Below are 26,339 nucleotides of genomic sequence, written 5' to 3'. Positions count from 1 at the left end.
ATCCTGCTGCTAATACCTCTCCCTATACACCCCAACACCCCGCTGCTAATATCTCTCCCTATACACCCTAACATCCTGCTGCTAATACCTCTCCTTATACACCCCAACACCTCTAATACCTCCCCCTATACACCCTAACATCCCGCCGCTAATACCTCTCCCTATACACCCTAACACCCCGCTGCTAATAGCTCTCCCTATACACCCTAACACCCCACTGCTAATACCTCTTCCTATACACCCTAACATCCCGCTGCTAATACCTCTCCCTATACACCCTAACATCCTGCTGCTAATACCTCTCCCTATACACCCTAACACCCCGCTGCTAATACCTCTCCCTATACACCCCAACATCCCGCTGCTAATACCTCTCCCTATACACCCTAACATCCCGCTGCTAATACCTCTCCCTATACACCCTAACACCCCGCTGCTAATACCTCTCCCTATACACCCTAACACCCCGCTGCTAATACCTCTCCCTATACACCCCAACATCCCGCTGCTAATACCTCTCCCTATACACCCTAACACCCTGCTGCTAATACCTCTCCCTATACACCCTAACATCCTGCTGCTACTGTAATACCTCTCCCTATACTCCCTAACATCCCGCTGCTAATACCTCTCCCTATACACCCTAACACCCCGCTGCTAATACCTCTCCCTATACACCCTAACACCCCGCTGCTAATACCTCTCCCTATACACCCCAACATCCCGCTGCTAATACCTCTCCCTATACACCCTAACATCCCGCTGCTAATACCTCTCCCTATTCACCCTAACACCCCGCTGCTAATACCTCTCCCTCTACACCCTAACACCCCGCTGCTAATACCTCTCCCTATACACCCCAACATCCCGCTGTTAATACCTCTCCCTATTCACCCTAACACCCCGCTGCTAATACCTCTCCCTATACACCCCAACATCCCGCTGTTAATACCTCTCCCTATTCACCCTAACACCCCGCTGCTAATACCTCTCCCTAACACCCTGCTGCTAATACCTCTCCCTATACACCCCAACATCCTGCTGCTAATACCTCTCCCTATACACCCTAACCCTCCCAGGTCTCTTTCCTCTATAGAGGTAACAGTATAGCGCATTAATCCTGGCTGAAAGAAAGATGCCCCGTGTTAATATCACTGGTTGTACAGTATTTGGATCCTGGTGACAGATCCTGATTCCCGTGGGTAAATCCCTTTAGATCCCTGTGCCTCAGACACACACATTTTAATTCTAAGATCTGCGGGTTAGGGATTTGGGAAATTCAGTGCGTGTTACAGTAAAGTGATTCTTTTCAGGTGTCGCAGGATCCTACGCAGAAAAGGGGTTAATTCATTAAACAATTTGGGATTTAATAAACACAGCTGATAAAGAACAAGATGAGTGGGAGCGACCAGTGTAAATTAATGAGGTTTTAATTGTAACATCGTGAACCTTCAATGAAGTCTGCGAACAATGAGTGAGGTTCACTGCTAGTGAGTGAGACTGCCTTCCAGTGAGTGAGGCTCACTGCTAGTGTGTGAAACTGCCTTCCAGTGAGTGAGGTTCACTGCTAGTGAGTGAGACTGCCTTCCAGTGAGTGAGGTTCACTGCTAGTGAGTGAGACTGCCTTCCAGTGAGTGAGGTTCACTGCTAGTGAGTGAGACTGCCTTCCAGTGAGTGAGGTTCACTGCTAGTGAGTGAGACTGCCTTCCAGTGAGTGAGGTTCACTGCTAGTGAGTGAGACTGCCTTCCAGTGAGTGAGGTTCACTGCTAGTGAGTGAGACTGCCTTCCAGTGAGTGAGGTTCACTGCTAGTGAGTGAGACTGCCTTCCAGTGAGTGAGGTTCACTGCTAGTGAGTGAGACTGCCTTCCAGTGAGTGAGGTTCACTGCTAGTGAGTGAGACTGCCTTCCAGTGAGTGAGGTTCACTGCTAGTGAGTGAGACTGCCTTCCAGTGAGTGAGGTTCACTGCTAGTAAGTGAGACTGCCTACCAGTGAGTGAGGTTCACTGCTAGTGTGTGAAACTGCCTTCCAGTGAGTGAGGTTCACTGATAATGAGTGAGACTGCCTATCACTGAGTGAGGTTCACTGCTAGTGAGTGAGACTTCCTGCCAGTGAGTGAGGTTCACTGCTAGTAAGTGAGACTGCCTACCAGTGAGGTGAGGTTCACTGCTAGTGAGTGAGACTGCCTTCCAGTTAGTGAGGTTAACTGCTAGTGAGTGAGACTGCCTTACAGTGAGTGAGGTTCACTGCTAGTAAGTGAGACTGCCTACCAGTGAGTGAGGTTCACTGCTAGTGTGTGAAACTGCCTTCCAGTGAGTGAGGTTCACTGATAATGAGTGAGACTGCCTATCAATGAGTGATGTTCACTGCTATTGAGTGAGACTGCCTTCCAGTGAGTGAGGTTCACTCCTAGTAAGTGAGACTGCCTACCAGTGAGGTGAGGTTCACTGCTAGTGAGTGAGACTGCCTTCCAGTGAGTGAGGTTGACTGCTAGTGAGTGAGACTGCCTTCCAGTGAGTGAGGTTCACTGCTAGTGAGTGAGACTGCCTTCCAGTGTGTGTGGTTCACTGCTAGTGAGTGAGACTGCCTTCAAGTGAGTGAGACTGCCTGCCAGTGAGTGGGCCTCACTCCCCACACACATTAAATGTGTTAGGGTGGGCTCTATTCCCAATATACAAAATAAAGCACATTTTTCACATTAAAGCCACAATCCCTTTTAATTTAGAATGTTAAATACATGTGCAGACACGCTTAACCCCTTCACTGCCCACTTGCCTGCAACGCACCGCTGAGCTATATGCGGCTTACTGCTTTCAGGCAATGCCAGACAATCTTTTAATAAAAGTGTGCCTCTCCTGCGCCTCCCGACCTCTGCCGATGCTCCCTCTGCCCAGGCGAGTTCTCATTACTCCGGAGAAAATGAGTTCCCCTCTCCGAACCGGCGCTGATAATAACAGCGGTCCCCCACGGGGCTGCGTCTCGCTTCTTCAGACCTCTTGTTCTGATTAGAGCTTCGCTCACAGATTACCTCCAAGTGCTTGCTTTTTTTATCTATCTATATATCTATCTATCTATCTATATATATATATATAATTCTTTTTCACGGCGCCCGAGTTAACGCACAGTATCCCCTGGATAAAATCCATAGGGTTCCATGTGTCCCACAGCTTAAAAGTCACAACCAATTGTGCGCTGTAATAAGGAGGCAACGCCAGAGGTACGGGCGGTAACACTCTCCTTAAACTGGAAGTTGCTATGTTTACAAATGTATTATTATTTGTGTATACGGCACATAATACGTTGTTTGAAATGACGTCTGACGCATCAGGTCCTGTTTAATACCTACAACAAAAGACAGAAAAGCCCAACGCTACATCCAATGTGACAAAAATACACCGTGAAATACTTCAATATACTATTTAGTTAAACCCTTTGGCCAAAGCGTTATAAGCCTGCAGCCACGTCACGGCATGACCAGTATGCAGCCACATCACGGCATGACCAGTATGCAGCCACGTCACGGCATGACCAGTATGCAGCCACATCACGGCATGACCAGTATGCAGCCACGTCACGGCATGACCAGTATGCAGCCACATCACGGCATGACCAGTATGCAGCCACGTCACGGCATGACCAGTATGCAGCCACGTCACGGCGTGACCAGTATGCAGCCACGTCACGGCGTGACTAGTATGCGGCCACGTCACGGCAGGACCAGTATGCAGCCACGTCACGGCGTGACCAGTATGCAGCCACGTCACGGCGTGACCAGTATGCAGCCGCGTCACGGCATGACCAGTATGCAGCCACGTCACGGCATGACCAGTATGCAGCCACGTCACGGCATGACCAGTATGCAGCCGCGTCACGGCGTGACCAGTATGCAGCCACGTCACGGCATGACCAGTATGCAGCCACGTCACGGCGTGACCAGTATGCAGCCACGTCACGGCATGACCAGTATGCAGCCGCGTCACGGCAGGACCAGTATGCCGTCACGTCACGGTGTGACCAGTATGCAGCCGCGTCACGGCGTGACCAGTATGCAGCCACGTCACGGCAGGACCAGTATGCAGCCGCGTCACGGCATGACCAGTATGCAGCCACGGCACGGCGTGACCAGTATGCAGCCGCGTCACGGCGTGACCAGTATGCAGCCGCGTCACGGCGTGACCAGTATGCAGCCGCGTCACGGCAGGACCAGTATGCAGGACCCTTACTCAAGGGAATATTGAAGTATTTCACTGTGTATTTTTGTCACATTGGATGTAGCATTGGGCTTTTCTGTCTTTTGTTGTATAAATTTGGCCACACTCAGTAGCACTCCTATTGACACACACATACAGCTCTCTGTGCTTGGGGTCCAAAGAAACACACCGCGTTATAATCGGGTCGCGTTAGAAATAATGTACAATTGTATGCGTTGTACAATAAAGTATTTAAGACACCAATAATCGTGTTGTAAAGTATTCATTAATACGAAAATTGTGAGCCACGCTTGCATCGCGCTATAAGCGGATCCGCGTTGTAACGGATTGCGTTATAACGGGGTTGAGCTGTATATATATCTGTACCATGTTAGCCGAGCTTAATAATCAAAAATGAATAGACGATACCGTTCTGTGGCTAACGAAATGCTTTTATTTGTGCGAGCTTTCGAGATGCACTGATCTCTTCTTCCGGCGGTGTTACAATGAATAAAGCCAGATTTAAAAACAGTGCATCCTGGAATGTATCTGTGACTGAAGCCTATCTCTCCCCCCTGTGCAGTATGCGATTTATGACTTCAGGTGTTAAATGGTCCCTGAATGTTAGTGATGTAAGAGTGTGTGTGTTTGTGTGTGTGTGTGTGTGTGTGTGTGTGTGTGTGTGTGTGTGTGTGTGTGTGTGTGTGTGTGTGTGTGTGTGTGTGTGTGTGTGTGTGTGTGTGTGTTTGTGTGTGTGTGTTGTGTGTAAATATGCATTTATAAAGCGCCCGCATTGTATACAGCGCATTACAAAAGGTGTGTGTTGGAGTGTATACCAATGGTCTGAGTAGGTGTAGAAATGTAAGAGAGGGTGTTGCATTACTGTTGATGTTTGTAGATACTATGTGATCCCTATTGGTATATTGGAATTACATTGTACATATGTATGTGTAAGAGACAGCTGTGTGTGCATTCATACAGCGCAGTATGTATAGATATGGCCTGGTAGTGACTCATGAAGCTGCGGTCTTGGTTTAGGCCACCGCTAAGTGTCCCGAACAGTTGCATACATTTGTATTCATGCAACCGTCTCTCTTTCGGTGTTCTAAGATTACCTTTGAGTATGGCAACCCTCAGATCGTTCATCTTATGGCCAGAGTCAGAGAAATGTTCGCCGACAGGACCGTCTCTTGTTCCGCGTGTGATGCTGTGGCGATGCAGGTTCATTCTCTTGTTTAGCCCCTGCCCCATCTCACCTATGCAGTAGCAGCCCCCTGGGCATTTCATGCACATGATGAGGTACACGACATTGCTGGAGGAACAGGTGAACCTTCCTCTGATTTTGTACTCCAGATTCCTGTGTGGTATTTGTATTGTGCCCACTGTGTGGAGCATTGCGCAGGTTTTGCATCTTGCGTCCTGGCATGGTTTCGTCCCGCATTCAGTTGTGCTGCTGAATACTTTACTCCTCGCCATCATTTTCTTCAGATTATGAGGTTGTCTGTATGATAATAAGGGTGTTTCAGGGAAGACCTGTTGCAGTCTTGTATCTTCCTGGTGAATGGGTTGTAGTTCCCTGGCAATCTTGCGTAGGACTTCTAGGTGTGGGTTATATGTGACCACCAAAGGTACCCTGTCGCTTGTCTTTTTCTGTCTGTATTCAAGGAGATCACTTCTTGTTATTCTGGTGGCTTTGTGGATTTGCTGGTCTACCATTCTGTGGTTATATCCACGGTTTATTAAATCCGATCTCGAGGCTGTAATCCGCTGGCCTCTGTCTGCTGTGTTGCAGCAAATCCGGTTGTATCGTATGGCTTGAATGTAGATGGTTGCATGCTTAGTGTGTGTCGGGTGGAAACTGTTGTCCCTCAAATAGCTGTCTCTGTCTGTAGGTTTGTGGTATACAGCAGTCTGTAGTTGGTTGTTCTTTATAGTAATGGTGGTGTCTAGGAAATATACTTCGTTCGGGGAATGGGTGAGTTTGAGGTTGATGGTCGGGTGAAACTTATTGAAGTTCTCTTGGAACTGTAGGAGATCCTGTTCACCAGAGGTCCAAATCAGGAGGATGTAATTGATGTACAGAAGGTATGTAAGGGGTGTCAAGTGACAGGAGGAAAGAAAGTTACTTTCCAGTTTTGCGCAGAACAGATTGGCATACTGTGGCGCCATCCGAGTGCCCATATCTGTCCCGGTTGTCTGGAGGTATGTGTCATAGCCAAATGTGACGCATCACCTGCAGTACATTACTCTGCAATGTGTCACGGAGCCCACATGTGCATGGCACGCATTGAAGACGCATCGCATGCAGTGCATTACTCTGCAATGTGTTACTGAGATCTTATGTGCATAGCAAGCATTAAAGACGCATCGCCTGCAGTGCATTACCTGTGCATTACGCATCGCCTGCAGTGCATTGCGTCACTGAGCCCACATGTGCATGGCACGCATTGAAGACAGATGGCCTGCAGTGCATTACTCTGCAATGTGTCACGGAGCCCACATGTGCATGGCAAGCATTGAAGACGCATCACCTGCAGTGCATTACTCTGCAATGTGTTACTGAACCCACATGTGCATGGCAAGCATTGAAGACGCATCTCCTGCAGTGTATTATTCTGCATTGTGTCACGGAGGCCAGATGTGCATGGCACGCATTGAAGACGCATCACATGCAGTGCATTACTCTGCAATGTGTCACGGAGCCCACATGTACATGGCACGCATTGAAGACGCATCTCCTGCAGTGCATTACTCTGCAGTGTGTCACGGAGCCCACATGTGCATGACATGCATTGAAGACGTATCCCCTGCAGTGCATTACTCTGCATTGTGTCACGGAGCCCACATGTGCATGGCACGCATTGAAGACACATCACCTGCAGTGCATTACTCTGCATTGTGTCACGGAGCCCACATGTGCATGGCATGCATTGAAGACGTATCCCCTGCAGTGCATTACTCTGCATTGTGTCACGGAGCCCACATGTGCATGGCACGCATTGAAGACGTATCCCCTGCAGTGCATTACTCTGCATTGTGTCACAGAGCCCACATATGCATGGCACGCATTGAAGACGCATCACCTGCAGTGCATTACTCTGCATTGTGTCATGGAGCCCACATGTGCATGGCACGCATTGAAGACGCATCTCCTGCAGTGCATTACTCTGCATTGTGTCACGGAGCCCACATGTGCATGGCACGCATTGAAGACGCATCACCTGCAGTGCATTACTCTGCATTGTGTCACGGAGCCCACATGTGCATGGCACGCATTGAAGACGCATCTCCTGCAGTGCATTACTCTGCATTGTGTCACGGAGCCCACATGTGCATGGCACGCATTGAAGACGTATCCCCTGCAGTGCATTACTCTGCATTGTGTCACAGAGCCCACATATGCATAGCACGCATTGAAGACGCATCACCTGCAGTGCATTACTCTGCATTGTGTCACGGAGCCCACATGTGCATGGCATGCATTGAAGACGCATCGCCTGCAGTGCATTACTCTGCATTGTGTCACGGAGCCCACATGTGCATGGCACGCATTGAAGACGCATCTCCTGCAGTGCATTACTCTGCATTGTGTCACGGAGCCCACATGTGCATGGCATGCATTGAAGACGCATCGCCTGCAGTGCATTACTCTGCATTGTGTCACGGAGCCCACATGTGCATGGCACGCATTGAAGACACATTCATTCTTTCCCTGGGTCTGGAGGTAGCATTTTGCCTTTGAACTGATTGAACCTAGTTTCAGTCCCAGTATCCGCTCCCCTTGGGTATGTCACTGTATCTTCCTGAGCATCAAACGTATCAAGTAGACTTTTGAGGTGTGAGACTGTTTGTGCCGGCAGTGTTCTCTGTGCTGAGCTGTGTAAGATGCGCTGCCAGAGGAGAAATTACTTGAAAAGAGTTTCTTATATAACAAAAAAAACAATCCTTTGTTGACGATGGTGAGGCGGATATCTTGCTGGCTGCGGAATACTTTGCAGAAGAAGGCACATTCTTCACCCTCAGAGCCACGTTGTGTTACCACATATCACAATATATCACAATATATCACAATATAACACAATGCACAATTTTATAATATGTCCCATTGTATTTGCTGGCAACGTGAGAGCAATTCCTATTACAGTACATAACAGTATATCTTATCACAGGGGTCTCAAACTCAGTCCTCAAGGCCAAGCAACAGGCCAGGTTTTATGGATATTCCTGCTTCAGCACAGGTGGCTCAATCAGTGGCTCAGTTGAAAACTGCACCACCTGTGCTGAAGCAGGGATATCGTTAACAGCCACCATCAGGTAAGGTTTTAAGGGCTGGAGTTGGCCGCCCTGCTATAGGACATTGTTACATTATATCACAATGTCTCACACGCAGCACAGAAAACTAAGGCTGCGCTTATAGTGACGCAACGCCGCTCCAAATCACATACATCGACTCCGTCGCGAGCGCTTATAGTGCCGCGAAGCGACGCCGCTCCAAATCACGTACATCGACTCCGTCGCGAGCGCTTATAGTGCCGCGATGCGACGCCGCTCCAAATCACATACACCGACTCCGTCGCGAGCGCTTATAGTGCCGCGACGCGACGCCGCTCCAAATCACATACACCGACTCCGTCGCGAGCGCTTATAGTGCCGCGACGCGACGCCGCTCCAAATCACATACACCGACTCCGTCGCGAGCGCTTATAGTAAGCCTGGTCTGTTTTATTTTTTAGAGACAGTCGCCACATGTGACTGGGAAGAGCAGTACAAGGATACTGTATATTAGGAGAGCAGTACAAGGATACTGTATATTAGGAGAGCAGTACAAGGTTACTGTATATTAGGAGAGCAGTAGAAGGATACTGTATATTAGGAGAGCAGTACAAGGATACTGTATATTAGGAGAGCAGTACAAGGATACTGTATATTAGGAGAGCAGTACAAGGATACTGTATATTAGGAGAGCAGTACAAGGATACTGTATATTAGGAGAGCAGTACAAGGATACTGTATATTAGGAGAGCAGTATAAGGATACTGTATATTAGGAGAGCAGTACAAGGATACTGTATTTTAGGAGAGCAGTACAAGGATACTGTATATTAGGAGAGCAGTAGAAGGATACTGTATATTAGGAGAGCAGTAGAAGGATACTGTATATTAGGAGAGCAGTACAAGGATACTGTATATTAGGAGAGCAATACAAGGATACTGTATATTAGGAGAGCAGTACAAGGATACTGTATTTTAGGAGAGCAGTACAAGGATACTGTATATTAGGAGAGCAGTATAAGGATACTGTATATTAGGAGAGCAGTACAAGGATACTGTATATTAGGAGAGCAGTATAAGGATACTGTATATTAGGAGAGCAGTACAAGGATACTGTATATTAGGAGAGCAGTACAAGGATACTGTATATTAGGAGAGCAGTACAAGGATACTGTATATTAGGAGAGCAATACAAGGATACTGTATATTAGGAGAGCAGTACAAGGATACTGTATATTAGGAGAGCAGTACAAGGATACTGTATATTAGGAGAGCAGTACAAGGATACTGTATATTAGGAGAGCAGTACAAGGATACTGTATATTAGGAGAGCAGTACAAGGATACTGTATATTAGGAGAGCAGTACAAGGATACTGTATATTAGGAGAGCAATACAAGGATACTGTATATTAGGAGAGCAGTACAAGGATAATGTATATTAGGAGAGCAGTACAAGGATACTGTATATTAGGAGAGCAGTACAAGGATACTGTATATTAGGAGAGCAGTACAAGGATACTGTATATTAGGAGAGCAGTACAAGGATACTGTATATTAGGAGAGCAGTACAAGGATACTGTATATTAGGAGAGCAGTACAAGGATACTGTATATTAGGAGAGCAGTACAAGGATACTGTATATTAGGAGAGCAGTATAAGGATACTGTATATTAGGAGAGCAGTACAAGGATACTGTATTTTAGGAGAGCAGTACAAGGATACTGTATATTAGGAGAGCAGTACAAGGATACTGTATATTAGGAGAGCAGTATAAGGATAATGTATATTAGGAGAGCAGTACAATGATACTGTATATTAGGAGAGCAGTACAAGGATACTGTATATTAGGAGAGCAGTACAAGGATACTGTATATTAGGAGAGCAGTACAAGGATACTGTATATTAGGAGAGCAGTACAAGGATACTGTATATTAGGAGAGCAGTACAAGGATACTGTATATTAGGAGAGCAGTACAAGGATAATGTATATTAGGAGAGCAGTACAAGGATACTGTATATTAGGAGAGCAGTACAAGGATACTGTATATTAGGGGAGCAGTACAAGGATACTGTATATTAGGGGAGCAGTACAAGGATACTGTATATTAGGAGAGCAGTACAAGGATACTGTATATTAGGAGAGCAGTACAAGGATACTGTATATTAGGAGAGCAGTACAAGGATACTGTATATTAGGAGAGCAGTACAAGGATACTGTATATTAGGAGAGCAGTACAAGGATACTGTATATTAGGAGAGCAGTACAAGGATACTGTATATTAGGAGAGCAGTACAAGGATACTGTATATTAGGAGAGCAGTACAAGGATACTGTATTTTAGGAGAGCAGTACAAGGATACTGTATATTAGGAGAGCAGTACAAGGATACTGTATATTAGGAGAGCAGTACAAGGATACTGTATATTAGGAGAGCAGTACAAGGATAATGTATATTAGGAGAGCAGTACCAGGATACTGTATATTAGGAGAGCAGTACAAGGATACTGTATATTAGGGGAGCAGTACAAGGATACTGTATATTAGGGGAGCAGTACAAGGATACTGTATATTAGGAGAGCAGTACAAGGATAGTGTATATTAGGAGAGCAGTACAAGGATACTGTATATTAGGAGAGCAGTACAAGGATACTGTATATTAGGAGAGCAGTACAAGGATACTGTATATTAGGAGAGCAGTACAAGGATACTGTATATTAGGAGAGCAGTACAAGGATACTGTATATTAGGAGAGCAGTACAAGGATACTGTATATTAGGAGAGCAGTACAAGGATACTGTATATTAGGAGAGCAGTACAAGGATACTGTATATTAGGAGAGCAGTACAAGGATACTGTATATTAGGAGAGCAGTACAAGGATACTGTATATTAGGAGAGCAGTACAAGGATACTGTATATTAGGAGAGCAGTACAAGGATACTGTATATTAGGAGAGCAGTACAAGGATACTGTATATTAGGAGAGCAGTACAAGGATACTGTATATTAGGAGAGCAGTACAAGGATACTGTATATTAGGAGAGCAGTACAAGGATACTGTATATTAGGAGAGCAGTAGAAGGATACTGTATATTAGGAGAGCAGTACAAGGATACTGTATATTAGGAGAGCAGTACAAGGATACTGTATATTAGGAGAGCAGTAGAAGGATACTGTATATTAGGAGAGCAGTACAAGGATACTGTATATTAGGAGAGCAGTAGAAGGATACTGTATATTAGGAGAGCAGTAGAAGGATACTGTATATTAGGAGAGCAGTACAAGGATACTGTATATTAGGAGAGCAGTACAAGGATACTGTATATTAGGAGAGCAGTACAAGGATACTGTATATTAGGAGAGCAGTACAAGGATACTGTATATTAGGAGAGCAGTACAAGGATACTGTATATTAGGAGAGCAGTACAAGGATACTGTATATTAGGAGAGCAGTACAAGGATACTGTATATTAGGAGAGCAGTACAAGGATACTGTATATTAGGAGAGCAGTACAAGGATACTGTATATTAGGAGAGCAGTAGAAGGATACTGTATATTAGGAGAGCAGTACAAGGATACTGTATATTAGGAGAGCAGTACAAGGATACTGTATATTAGGAGAGCAGTAGAAGGATACTGTATATTAGGAGAGCAGTACAAGGATACTGTATATTAGGAGAGCAGTACAAGGATACTGTATATTAGGAGAGCAGTACAAGGATACTGTATATTAGGAGAGCAGTACAAGGATACTGTATATTAGGAGAGCAGTACAAGGATACTGTATATTAGGAGAGCAGTACAAGGATACTGTATATTAGGAGAGCAGTACAAGGATACTGTATATTAGGAGAGCAGTACAAGGATACTGTATATTAGGAGAGCAGTACAAGGATACTGTATATTAGGAGAGCAGTACAAGGATAGTGTATATTAGGAGAGCAGTACAAGGATACTGTATATTAGGAGAGCAGTAGAAGGATACTGTATATTAGGAGAGCAGTACAAGGATACTGTATATTAGGAGAGCAGTAGAAGGATACTGTATATTAGGAGAGCAGTACAAGGATACTGTATATTAGGAGAGCAGTAGAAGGATACTGTATATTAGGAGAGCAGTAGAAGGATACTGTATATTAGGAGAGCAGTACAAGGATACTGTATATTAGGAGAGCAGTAGAAGGATACTGTATATTAGGAGAGCAGTACAAGGATACTGTATATTAGGAGAGCAGTAGAAGGATACTGTATATTAGGAGAGCAGTACAAGGATACTGTATATTAGGAGAGCAGTAGAAGGATACTGTATATTAGGAGAGCAGTAGAAGGATACTGTATATTAGGAGAGCAGTAGAAGGATACTGTATATTAGGAGAGCAATACAAGGATACTGTATATTAGGAGAGCAGTACAAGGATAATGTATATTAGGAGAGCAGTACCAGGATACTGTATATTAGGAGAGCAGTAGAAGGATACTGTATATTAGGAGAGCAGTACAAGGATACTGTATATTAGGAGAGCAGTACAAGGATACTGTATATTAGGAGAGCAGTAGAAGGATACTGTATATTAGGAGAGCAGTAGAAGGATACTGTATATTAGGAGAGCAGTACAAGGATACTGTATATTAGGAGAGCAGTACAAGGATACTGTATATTAGGAGAGCAGTACAAGGATACTGTATATTAGGAGAGCAGTACAAGGATAATGTATATTAGGAGAGCAGTACAAGGATACTGTATATTAGGAGAGCAGTACAAGGATACTGTATATTAGGGGAGCAGTACAAGGATACTGTATATTAGGGGAGCAGTACAAGGATACTGTATATTAGGAGAGCAGTACAAGGATACTGTATATTAGGAGAGCAGTACAAGGATACTGTATATTAGGAGAGCAGTACAAGGATACTGTATATTAGGAGAGCAGTACAAGGATACTGTATATTAGGAGAGCAGTACAAGGATACTGTATATTAGGAGAGCAGTACAAGGATACTGTATATTAGGAGAGCAGTACAAGGATACTGTATATTAGGAGAGCAGTACAAGGATACTGTATTTTAGGAGAGCAGTACAAGGATACTGTATATTAGGAGAGCAGTACAAGGATACTGTATATTAGGAGAGCAGTACAAGGATACTGTATATTAGGAGAGCAGTACAAGGATAATGTATATTAGGAGAGCAGTACCAGGATACTGTATATTAGGAGAGCAGTACAAGGATACTGTATATTAGGGGAGCAGTACAAGGATACTGTATATTAGGGGAGCAGTACAAGGATACTGTATATTAGGAGAGCAGTACAAGGATAGTGTATATTAGGAGAGCAGTACAAGGATACTGTATATTAGGAGAGCAGTACAAGGATACTGTATATTAGGAGAGCAGTACAAGGATACTGTATATTAGGAGAGCAGTACAAGGATACTGTATATTAGGAGAGCAGTACAAGGATACTGTATATTAGGAGAGCAGTACAAGGATACTGTATATTAGGAGAGCAGTACAAGGATACTGTATATTAGGAGAGCAGTACAAGGATACTGTATATTAGGAGAGCAGTACAAGGATACTGTATATTAGGAGAGCAGTAGAAGGATACTGTATATTAGGAGAGCAGTACAAGGATACTGTATATTAGGAGAGCAGTACAAGGATACTGTATATTAGGAGAGCAGTACAAGGATACTGTATATTAGGAGAGCAGTAACTGCTGCAGTGTTTATATGATATACTCTGTAAGTCCCTTATTTGCAAACGTCTCTTTCCTGACACTTTTAATTAAAGTTATCTTCTTATCTGTACTTCCATTTGAATGAATTCCTCCCCTCCCCGCCTCTCCCCCCCTCCCCCTCCCCCCTTCCCCTCCCCGCCAAGTGCAGCTCACTCATCCCGCTGGACGTCCTTGTCAGGTCCTCTCCATTCTTGGCAGGGCTTCCCGGCCATCACTTGAGCAGATAGGAATATCAATGCTTTCCTTGGCTGCGTTTCTGGAGCCGGCTCTGTGCTGCCGTGTCCGGCTTCTCTCCGGCTTCTGTCCGGCTTCTGTCCGGCTTCTGTCCGTGTCTCTGACAGCTTCTCATGGAAATCCACGATCATGGGGGAGAAATGTCAATGACAACGCTCATCCCTTGTTCTGCTTTTGGGGGGACAATGTATCAAGCTGCTGCTGCTCACACCTGCTAGAAAGTTCCCTTGTGCTCATTGCATTTCTTGCACTTGCTGTGTATGTCCTTGGTGCAGAGTAATGCCACCTCAGACATGGGGGATTGAAACAGCAGCAAAGAAAGAGTAGACGGCACACTCCGCTCTCTAAAACATTTATTGATGCAAGGCAAAGCTTAGAGCAGTGTTGTTTTAACCTTTTTTTGGTCAAGGAACCCCATAATTATATTTGTGAATTTCTGAGGCACCCCAACCCTCTCTAATAGCGCGTCTGAGGTCAGATGCATTGTAAGGAACCCCGACCCTCTCTATTAGCGCGTCTGAGGTCAGATGCATTGTAAGGAACCCCAACCCTCTCTAATAGCGCGTCTGAGATCAGATATATTGTAAGGAACCCGACCCTCTCTAATAGCGCGTCTGAGATCAGATGCATTGTAAGGAACCCCAACCCTCTCTAATAGCACGTCTGAGATCGGATGCATTGTAAGGAACCCTAACCCTCTCTAATAGCGCGTCTGAGATCAGATGCATTGTAAATTATTCTGTATTTTGTAAAATTTTCAATAAACCTGACAATTGCAGGGATCCTTTAGGGATAGCCAGAGAACCCCTGTTGAAAACTACTGACCCTGTGGCTCTAAATCAGTGCAAAGTACCTACCTACACAATGCACATAATGACACTGCCACTCTTTGTGACACTTGCTAATAGGCAGATGACGGAGTGGAGGAAGTTGTCTGGACATACTGTGGATGGTCGAGTTGTGGGCGATGCAGATGAGTAGCGGCGTGCTGTAGTTTTTCTAGGAGAGGTACAGATGTAGGCAGCGTAACTGCACCCGCTGACGCACTCCCGTGGGTGACAGCACGGTGGACTTGCCCCGTGTTTCGAAACAACGGCTGCTTCCCCTGCTTGTGCGTTGTGTCTGACTACGCAGCGTACCAACCCGAGTGATAACTTGGCTACATCGGTAGGCACGATTGGCTTGGATGTACATTACTATAGATGAGAAGAGATATTGTCGACATATTAATGGCAGAGGAAGGGAGTGCTTTGGTTTATATAAGATGAGGAACTCATTACCACTGGATGTTGTCATTACAAAAAGTGTTAATGGGTTGACAAGTGGATTAAGTGCATTCATTGCGGGTATGTCTTCTAGTGGCTATTAACAAGATGGATACATTGTAGCTATTGACCAGCACACACCCCCAATCCTCCCCCCCCCCCCCCCCCCCCCATATCCCATGCTGACGGGATGTTGTGTTAGGTCTTTATAACAGCCAGGTCCAAACCCAGAAAATATCACTCCAGGAACCTGTATATTTTCTTGAAAAAGTGATAATTATTTCAGCAACACAACTGAGATGCTACTTCCCATGATGAGGATGCCACATATTAATGCACATTCCGGTAAAATAAGTGCCTGAAATACATATGTATTAAGCACAAACCCATTGTGATTCCTGGGAGAACGGCATCAGACAGAATACAGACGTGTCGCCCGCATATCCCTAGCACTGGGGCTGGAAGATTCCTGTCTGAGCGGATCATTACCTCCGCTGATTTTGTTTCTTTATTTCTGGGGAAATATGACTTGAAAAGTATTATACAATGGTTTTGCACATTATACTGTCATTTAGGTTAAAAAGCACGGATATAAAAAGCAGACGAGCAGAACATTGAATCAGGCCGTGGATGGCGAGGGAAGGCGGCCTTGGGTAATTTATAGGGGGAGAAAACAAGGTCCTTTTTCTTGTCTGAGTGCAGTTTACCTGGTTGTTCTGAAGGATTCATCGCAGCTCTGTGTGTTTAGTGTCCGTAAAACATTGTATCGTGTCAGGCTGCTCCTCACCGATGTGTATGTATCACCGTCTCGTTACCTCATGGTAGAGAATGCCATTATGGTTAAGGCTGTGACCATAAACGTTTCCAGCTCCGTGTCACCTTGCCAATTCATTGTGTGCATGCGTGTGCACGCACGCGCGTGTGTGTGTATGTGTGTGTGTAATTTAATTTTTTTGTGTTAATTGCACTAAAAGCATGAAAATGTCACCAATTAACCTTATGTACATGAACGCCCCTCATCCTTGGCGTGTCTGGCTGGTGCCTTTGTAGGGAACAGGGGCTAGGACCCTAAGCTAGAAAATAAATATTATTTCCCTAAACGACAATGAATAATTCCGCTTTAAATAAAGTAATGCAGTCGGAAAAACAAGTATTTTTTTTTTGCTCTCCCCCATTTAGTATTCAAGTCCCAATCCTAATAACTTTATAATCACTATATTGAGTGTGTTGTGTGATACCCACCAGATCCCAGTATACAAGTCATTTTTCTATAGTGTCCCTTCTTAGCAACACATCTGCTTTAATGTACTGTACCTCACAGACATGGCTGCCATAGGGACATTAGCAGGCGGTTATGGGATAGCAGGAAGGATAAGGGACTTTCTATAACGGGTGGGCAACTCCAGTCCTCGACGGCCAACATCAGGTCAGGTTTTCAGGATATCCCTGCTTCAGCACAGGTGGCTCAATCAGTGGATCCACCTGTGCTGAACCAGGGATATCCTTTATACCGGTGGGCAACTCCAGTCCTCAACTTGACTTGGTGGTGGCCCTTGAGGACTAGAGTTGCCTGCCGGTATTAAGGATATCCCTGCTTCAGCACAGGTGGATCCTCTGATTGAGCCACCTGTGCTGAAGCAGGGATATCCTGAAAACCTGACCTGTTGGTGGCCGTTTAGGACTGGAGTTGCCCGCTCTCCAGACCAGCCCTCGGAGGAAGTGATGATGTGCGCGTTTTATCTGCTATCCAGAGGCCCCCGAAGCGCTCCGACTGTAGCATTAAGAAAATAAAATCAAGAAGCTTTTAAAGCTCCGGCAGCCGTCCCCTCGGGTGTCAGCGTGTGAAATATCGGCCACTTTACTCACTTAATGCGAAACAGATTCCCTCGTTCTCATCCATTTAACCATTTGCATAACGCGGCATTGTGCCCCGTAAGGGAGCGCGTGGCGGGGACGGGGAATTAATGCCGCGCGCTGTTTGCAGCTTTTTCCTTTCTTTGCATTTACAAAATGCAGATTGATCACCACAAGGCCGTGTAAATTACACATCCAACACACTGAGCCTCGTTACAATTAGGAAGATTGCTATTTTGCTCCATTCCGTGGCTGGGCCGTAACTAGCAATTTCTGCTTTTAATAGCTCCTTGGTCCTATTATCCTCTGTTCTTTCTTAGACGCTAACAGCCCTGTATGTGCTAATGACAGCTGATATTGGCTGATGTGAATGTAACGTATTATATTACGCTGTACGTTCACAGTTATCCCTGTGTGAGGTTTTTGTGTCTTGGAGAGAAAGATTGGGCCCAGATTCACTAAGCCCTGCTAGCATCTTTAATGTTATTTTAACATCATTTAACAGCCATTAATCATAGCGCAGTATTCTCTAAAGCCAAATAGCATGGCATTAACCAGGATTGACTTCAGTTAGAACAGTAGTGTTATGTTTCACGGCGGTTAACGAGGGGTTAAATGATATGGAACTAACGTTGTGTTATTGAATTTCTTCCTGAACCTGCCCCATATATATTTGTGTCAAAAGGAGTACTCCTGGGTATGTGACCAAATGTATGCAACAAAATACCCCTCAAAAACAATGCTACGCGTCACCAATTATCTAGTTAAATACTTTCCCCGCTGAAGCAGTGGTAAAGTATACACGTGAGCTCTAGTGAGTGCGTTCCGGACCTCTGAAGCTGCGCACGAGAAGGCCCGCTCACCCAGTGTAGGGGCAGTACCCTTGGCACGGAGAGCGACCCCCTGAGGACCTGAGATCATAGTCATTGTCGCTACGCGGCTTCAAACCAGCCTGCAGATCAGCGTAACCGTGCAAGGTTTTAACTTCCATTCCGGCCGACCTGGACCCAACACTGAAGGTCACTGGAAGCCAGTGCAGATCGCGTACGATGGGAGGACATTGAGAAGGTTACAGTAGTCAAGATGGGAAAGTATTAGTACATATCTTATGTCTCTTAGCATGGTAATAATGCAGAGTGAAACATAGTGCAGGAGGAGGAGTAGAATATAAACCCTGGAAACACAATGATATTGTAGGGTACTGTGCTGACGCGTTCCATTGATGCTTCGTTACCCTGCTCTCTTGTTGCCCTAGCTTTTCCAATGATTGCGAAGTGTTGTTAGAAGTGATCGCAGCAGATATTCGAGAGCTGCTGCTGTTCCAATACTAAGCGCCTCCACACTGTCTCAACCCTGCCTAATAGCATCCTCCATACTCTTTCTATAGTGACACCACTAATACATGCACCCCAAATCTGACTAATAGCACCCCTGCTATCCCAGACCTTCTCACCCACCTCCGATGCACCTCCGATCTCATTGCACCTCCGATCTGCCCAGTAATACACGTCCTATTGAACACACACACTGCTCACCCACATGTCTCTTACATGTTTTTTGCAGGATTTCTCTTGGCACCGGCGAGGATTACGTCTCGAGGGGGAAACCCATGGGTGTCGGTCATCATGTCCTGGTTTCTAGTGCAGGTAACTCCATGGGGACTCAAGAACAAAAGTCTGTAAACTACCAGTAATAATCCTAGTACCGGGTTCTAGGTTCCTCTGTGCGAGTCACAATAACCCTGATAATGCTTCATATTTCTACTACAACATACCTAGCTCATGCAACACATCTCCCGTCCTGCTTCACTGTGACATATACTTGCATGGTTATCCCGTGTTATCCTTCCCTCGTCATCCACACGCGGCTAACGCTCATATCAGCCCTCTTCTCAATTACTTCTACTCAATATGCTATGAAGCTCCCTACCCTGTGCTGGAGAAGTCTTTCTCCCCATTCATTGGGATAGAGCTGATCTGTTCTCCAGCCTGGGAAAGTGTCCCCGCCCCCCCAGTATACTGAATATGAACCAATACCTCTACTCACTCTCTTTTTTGCCATTAACCAGTTACAGTATACAGTACTTCACTCTCCATTATTCACATTAATTGCCCAGATCCAGAGCGTCGTTATTACCTTAACAAGGTGTTACCCCTAAGTCAACACCTAGTTAAGTGCTAATATATTTCTTCCATGCTCCATAAAGCAGTGCTAAGTACTGTTAACTCTAATGCTCATTAGTGCTAACTATATGCATAAGAGGTGTTCCCTGTAACACCTTCCTACTGATCTTGTTATAATTTCCGTGGGGATTTAACCCGGCGGTGTTTAGGGCGTACCCAATAACTGCGTTACTCCCATCCAGGTACTGAAGTGTGGGTTTGAGAGGAGGGATTTGATGTGCGCAGCGCTTACGTCCTCGGGCGTTAATATAACCGGACAATCAGCGCACAGGAACGGACGCAAAAACTGGCCCAAAAACAGGGTCATTCTGAAAATATTTTTGTATTAGAAACACTTACAGAAAAATGAAAACTATAGGACACGGGGACCCTGGGAACACTTAATATGGCGTTGCGTCTGTGGTGATGAGATCACCAGCGGCCGTTGTTTGCGCATGTAACCAGCTTTGTGGATATGCGTTACCTTGAGGAAAAATAACATCCTTTAATGATAGTGTCTCGTTATTAGCGCTGAGTTACCGCACCTCTCTGGATCTGGGCTCCGTGTTCCTTGTGGGACAGGAAAGTACGAAGTTATGCGTTGCAGGGCGGTGAATGGGTTAATTCCCATCCCAGTAAACGGCGGCTGGAAATCGCACTTTCCTCATTCAAACGAATTGACCCAATATTTGTGTTGTTTGGTAACCGAAATCCATTCAAATAGATCATTAAACAAATGGGAGTGATGAATGAACCTGTTAAATACTAATTAGACCTGATTATTGTCTGTGTGAAGATCCCCCCCACCCCACACTCACCTCTCCCCCCCTCCTTCACCCCTCCCCCCCTCCCTAACCCTTCCCTCACCCCTCCCTCACCCCTCCCTATGCTGGTGGGTTACTTTGTGCCTAGAACAGCTCTATCACAACCCCCGCTCATCATTAACGCCCGTCGTGTCACCATCGATTACCTCGATCAGTGATTCTTAAGCTGGGTGTCCGGACAAACTGGCGGCCGCGGAAATTTATAGGGATAAATAAAGCAAAAAAAAAAAGTAATGTGCTAGAATGTGAGTGAGGAGAGGAATGTGCTAGAATGTGAGTGAGGAGAGGAATGTGCTAGAATGTGAGCGAGGAGAGGAATGTGCTAGAATGTGAGTGAGGAGAGGAATGTGCTAGAATGTGAGTGAGGAGAGGAATGTGCTAGAATGTGAGCGAGGAGAGGAATGTGCTAGAATGTGAGTGAGGAGAGGAATGTGCTAGAATGTGAGTGAGGAGAGGAATGTGCTAGAATGTGAGTGAGGAGAGGAATGTGCTAGAATGTGAGTGAGGAGACGGATGTGCTAGAATGTGAGTGAGGAGAGGAATGTGCTAGAATGTGAGTGAGGAGAGGAATGTGCTAGAATGTGAGTGAGGAGAGGAATGTGCTAGAATGTGAGTGAGGAGAGGAATGTGCTAGAATGTGAGTGAGGAGAGGAATGTGCTAGAATGTGAGTGAGGAGAGGAATGTGCTAGAATGTGAGTGAGGAGAGGAATGTGCTAGAATGTGAGTGAGGAGAGGAATGTGCTAGAATGTGAGTGAGGAGAGGAATGTGCTAGAATGTGAGTGAGGAGACGGATGTGCTAGAATGTGAGTGAGGAGAGGAATGTGCTAGAATGTGAGTGAGGAGAGGAATGTGCTAGAATGTGAGTGAGGAGAGGAATGTGCTAGAATGTGAGTGAGGAGAGGAATGTGCTAGAATGTGAGTGAGGAGAGGAATGTGCTAGAATGTGAGTGAGGAGAGGAATGTGCTAGAATGTGAGTGAGGAGAGGAATGTGCTAGAATGTGAGTGAGGAGACGGATGTGCTAGAATGTGAGTGAGGAGACGGATGTGCTAGAATGTGAGTGAGGAGAGGAATGTGCTAGAATGTGAGTGAGGAGAGGAATGTGCTAGAATGTGAGTGAGGAGAGGAATGTGCTAGAATGTGAGTGAGGAGAGGAATGTGCTAGAATGTGAGTGAGGAGAGGAATGTGCTAGAATGTGAGTGAGGAGAGGAATGTGCTAGAATGTGAGTGAGGAGAGGAATGTGCTAGAATGTGAGTGAGGAGAGGAATGTGCTAGAATGTGAGTGAGGAGAGGAATGTGCTAGAATGTGAGTGAGGAGAGGAATGTGCTAGAATGTGAGTGAGGAGAGGAATGTGCGGGGCTCACAGCTGGCTGCAGAGAGGGACACTTTAGTGGGAAAAAGTGCTAATGTGCCACACATTCAGCTCTGTGCTAGGGATATGTATCAAGATGCTGCTATTTCCTCCCCATCACAGAGCTGAAATTCTCAGTTGGGCCCATTTCTGCCCGAGGCGTATGTATGAATCTTGTTAATCTTGTTTCTCAGATTGGTGGCTGCTCTCTTCGGATTTGAGGTTAACACATCCGACACTGAATAGATTTAGGGGCTTTTTCGAGATCCGCCGATTGGGCCGTCTTCAGCGAAATTCTCCATTGAAGTCATTGGCAGAATATGGAATGGGCCCCTTTGATTGATACAGTATAGACCCCCATTTTAATTGTTATATTAATCTGGCTATTTGCTCCTCTAGCTTTTCCTCTGACCAGAAATGGTGCAGCTGGAGAATCAACACAGGAGATTCACTCAAGTCCATTGTGGGGTAACGCACCAGATCTGGGGTTAGCTGTCAGTCACCGAAAAGGAAGTGACCACCAGATCGGGTTTACTAACCCTGCAACGCACCTTATGCATCGCCCCCACTTGGGGCCCAGCGCCATTGATATAACATGTTTTGCATCTGTCTCTTCTGACCGTGGGTGTCGGAGTTGTATCCCAGGCTGCGGTCCATTACCAGGTTATTTCATTAGCGCTACCTTTTTTTTTGTTGTTTCCCCCAAATCAGAGTGACAGAGTAGATGAGGTGGAAAAAAGACATACGTTCATACTTTATCCTATATCCGTACTTTATATATATATATATATACTTACAGTATATTGATCCAGAGGAAGGCAAACAGAAACCCCCAGTGACACATTATCTAATGATATTTCATATGGGGGGAAATAAATTACTTCCTGACTCGAAAAATTGGCAGTCAGATTACTCCCTGGATCAACATCCTTCCCGCGTTTACTTATTTGGTATATCCCTGTATACCTTTCCTTTCTAAAAACATGTCCAACCTATTTTTTGAACAAATCTATGGTATCTGCCATCACAGTCTCCATGGGTAATGAATCCCACATTGTAACTGCCCTTACTGTATAGAACCCTTTCCTTTGTTGCTGGTGAAATCTCCTTGACCTACCGACTTAAAGTGACTGAATAAAGGATCCCTGTTCAATATGCTCTGAAACTGCACCCCAGGGTCCGGGAAAACTTTATCTCCATTCATATGAATGTAGAAAATATTTGTACCGCCATAAAAAAAAAGACAGATGTTAATAAAATAAAAAGCATAAAGGAGCAGCAAAAAGTAACAGCAATTAAAAAAAAAAACATGTTGGATGCAACCGGCTTTTCCTGCTGCCTTCAATGTTACGCTGCACTTTACTTTTTTAAGTATTTAGAGAGTTACCAATTTAATTGATGCATTATCCAGTCACTTTCTGCAGAAACGGAGAGAATAAACCCCATTTCTTGCAGCTGCCACTATATCTATTGAGAATGTATTTATAAACTCCGCGCTCCTCCCGGGAATTACCGGCTGCTGGAAAGTAAAAAGCCGGGTGTATTCTACAAATGTGCAATATTTGTATTATTCGCTTCTGCTTCCAGGACTGCAGAACCGCAGAGAAGTATGCGCCCAAGCAGCGTGGATTTAATGGGACTGCCGCTGTATCCAGGGATGGGGTTTCCACGCGGTCCTTTATATAGAGGGGGGGTGAGGTCACTCATATTTGTACAATGTGCACTGCACTCTGGTTTCACTAACCAACCTTGAACTCCTGATTCAGGGGTCGACTTGTGCATCTCCCCTAATGTACGGCCTTCTGTACTAGGAGGTAATTGACCACTTAGCAGTAAGTCGTCTATTCTCTGCCCAGGTACCTGTACTGTTATTTATTCCTCTCTTTCCATTTTGTCTGCATGTAAAGCTGCCACGCTTACCTTGATGGAGCGTTAAACAGATTATCAATCAAGGGCAAACGGCTGTAAGCGCAGGAGGAGAGGAGAGGCAGAGGGGGACCGCGGAGAGACGGGAGAATAGATCAGAGGGAGAGACGGACGGAGAGAGACAGGAGGACTAGATAGGAGAGAGAGGGTGGAAGAATAGAGGGTGGAAATGGAAGGAGAGTTACAATGGAAATAAGGGAGAGGGGTGGCAGAAGAAGGAGGAGGAAATACGAATGGAAAGAGGCAAAGAAGGAAGAGGAAGGAGGCATTGGGAGATGGAGTAAAGGAGACGAGAGGAGGAAAGGACAGAGTAATAGCACAACGAACATGGAAAGGATGAGAGACGCTGGCAGACCAGCAGAGAGACTCTGTAAAGCCTCTTCCCTGGGCCAGCAAAGATTTGACTCCCAATCATTTAGATGGGCCGGATTTCTTCTCTAGCACAGGGAAGCCGCTTCCCCCACTTTATTGGTTAGAGAGCGGAGAGAGAAGCGGGAGAGGGCTATTCAGAGGTGGGGAAGGGAGAAGACTAAATAGAGAGGTGGGAGGGAGACGAAAGAAACGTAGAAGAGAAAATAACATGTATAAGAGGGGGAGAGAAGCAAGCGTGATTGAGAGAGAGAAGTGGAGCGAGAGAGCAAAGTGTGATGTGAGAGATTGAGGAAGGAGGGGATGACCGCCACAGAAGAAAACAAATAGAAATAAGTCTTTTCATGACGCCGGGCACTTTCCTCACGTCCCAGTCCTCGGAGCCCACTGGCCAGAAGCCGATTTCCATCAGCCCCAAATGAGATGGATGTGTAGATACCAACAAGATGAGCCATTGAGCAGCCGCATGGCCTAAGCTAATGTGACAGGTGCGCGTATCAGCTTAAAGTGATGGGCAGTTTAGTAACAGGAGGGACCTGGGAGGATCTGCGAGTCAAAAGATAAAACACCAAAATGAGAACAGGCTGTTCCATCTTATTACCCGCACTTCCCGGGCCCTGTGCTTGTGATATGTCGGAAGAAAGAGACGCGTTTGCACTGAATTGTGGTTAACATTAACCCTTTCCTTGGCACCTGATAACCAAGTCCCTGTGAGTGCTTATAGATTGTGTGCACTTATTGCAATCTATTTCCCTGTATTCGAATGAAGTGCTGAGTACATCGTCGGCGCTGCGTAAATAATATATTACACACATATATACAATGGCCCGTACTGTGGCTCTCTGCTACAGAGCAAGATCTGAAACGCGCATGCGCCCACCCCCCCCCCCCCCCCATCTCCGTATGTTTGGCAATATGTCACGTATATAGTAGCCTCCTCGTGGTATATAAAGTATGCAGAATAGGCAGCACTTCCTTGAGGGGATCTCAGAACAGTATGTGAGTGATGGGGCGCAGGGAACGACGGAGAGACCCATAATCCCCCCAAGAAAAATGTAGAATACAAAGTGTGTTCCCAGCACTCTCTGTATTCCTCGTGGTAAAGCTTCCACTCTGCCAATGTTAGATTGTGTTTGCTGCGCTGTGTTGTTCATTGTTTGTATGCACACACTGTACAGTCCTTGTAGGTTTTTGTGATACACAACACAAGACTTGTGTACATTGTGTATCTACACAACCAATACAGCTCCTGGAATTTAGAACTGCTTTGCAACAGTCTAAACAGCGGTGTACATTGTGGGACTAATAAGGATTAAGAAATGAGGGCGAGTGGCACCGTTCCCCAATAATGAACGTATTTCTCCGTATAACGACACTCGCCTTCCTTCTTGGAAAAAGACCTTCTCCCCAATTCCCCATGCACTGGATCTGATTCTTTAAGCAAATAGCATTGTGAGCAGAGGGAGGGCGGGCTTTATTCTGATGGATGGGGTCGGCTGTCCCAGCACCGTTATTCAGTTAACGTTTTATCAAGATCCAGCATGAGGCTCCCCGACTGAGGGCCAGTCTCTGTGGGACACGGGTTATGGCCATGAACCTCCCCGATAAATCACGAGTGTCAAGTAGTATTAAAGCAGTCTGTCCTAACCAGAGAGTGGCAGTGCTATATTCTTTCACTAACTGGTTTATTTACCCTGGCACTTTCCAGCTCTCCTTCACCTGCTGTTTATAACTCTGTGCAAACATACGCCGCCATTAACCCATGTAATGCCTATCCAAGACATGTCCCACAACAATGTCCTCCAAGACATGTCCCCCAACATGTCCCCCAACATTTCCCCCAACATTTCCCCCAACATGTCCCCCAACATGTCCCCCAACATGTCCCACAACATGTCCCACAACATGTCCCACATGTCCTCCAAGACATGTCCCACAACATATCCCACATGTCCCACAACAATGTCCTCCAAGACATGTCCCCCAACATATCCCCCAACATGTCCCACAACATGTCCCACATGTCCCACAACAATGTCCTCCAAGACATGTCCCCCAACATGTCCCCAACATATCCCCCAACATGTCCCCCTACTTGTCCCACATTCGGTCAGGATTCACGCCTTGGAAGGCACTCATTGACCGGGAG

General features: G+C 45.6%; 1 protein-coding gene across 1 annotated transcript in view; it reads left to right on the top strand.

Moving 5' to 3' along the window:
• Positions 1–26,339, top strand: part of LOC142466154 (solute carrier family 12 member 9-like) — a 149,410-nt gene that overhangs the window by 79,019 nt on the left and 44,052 nt on the right. Inside the window, 1 exon segment of the mRNA XM_075570974.1 lies at positions 19,118–19,200. Within this exon segment, the coding sequence (XP_075427089.1) occupies positions 19,118–19,200 (83 nt within the window).

This window comes from Ascaphus truei, chromosome 14 (assembly GCF_040206685.1).
Source record: "Ascaphus truei isolate aAscTru1 chromosome 14, aAscTru1.hap1, whole genome shotgun sequence".
Lineage (NCBI taxonomy): Eukaryota > Metazoa > Chordata > Amphibia > Anura > Ascaphidae > Ascaphus > Ascaphus truei.
The sequence above is the reverse complement of the archived record's forward strand: the minus strand, read 5'-3'. Positions and strand labels throughout refer to the sequence as shown.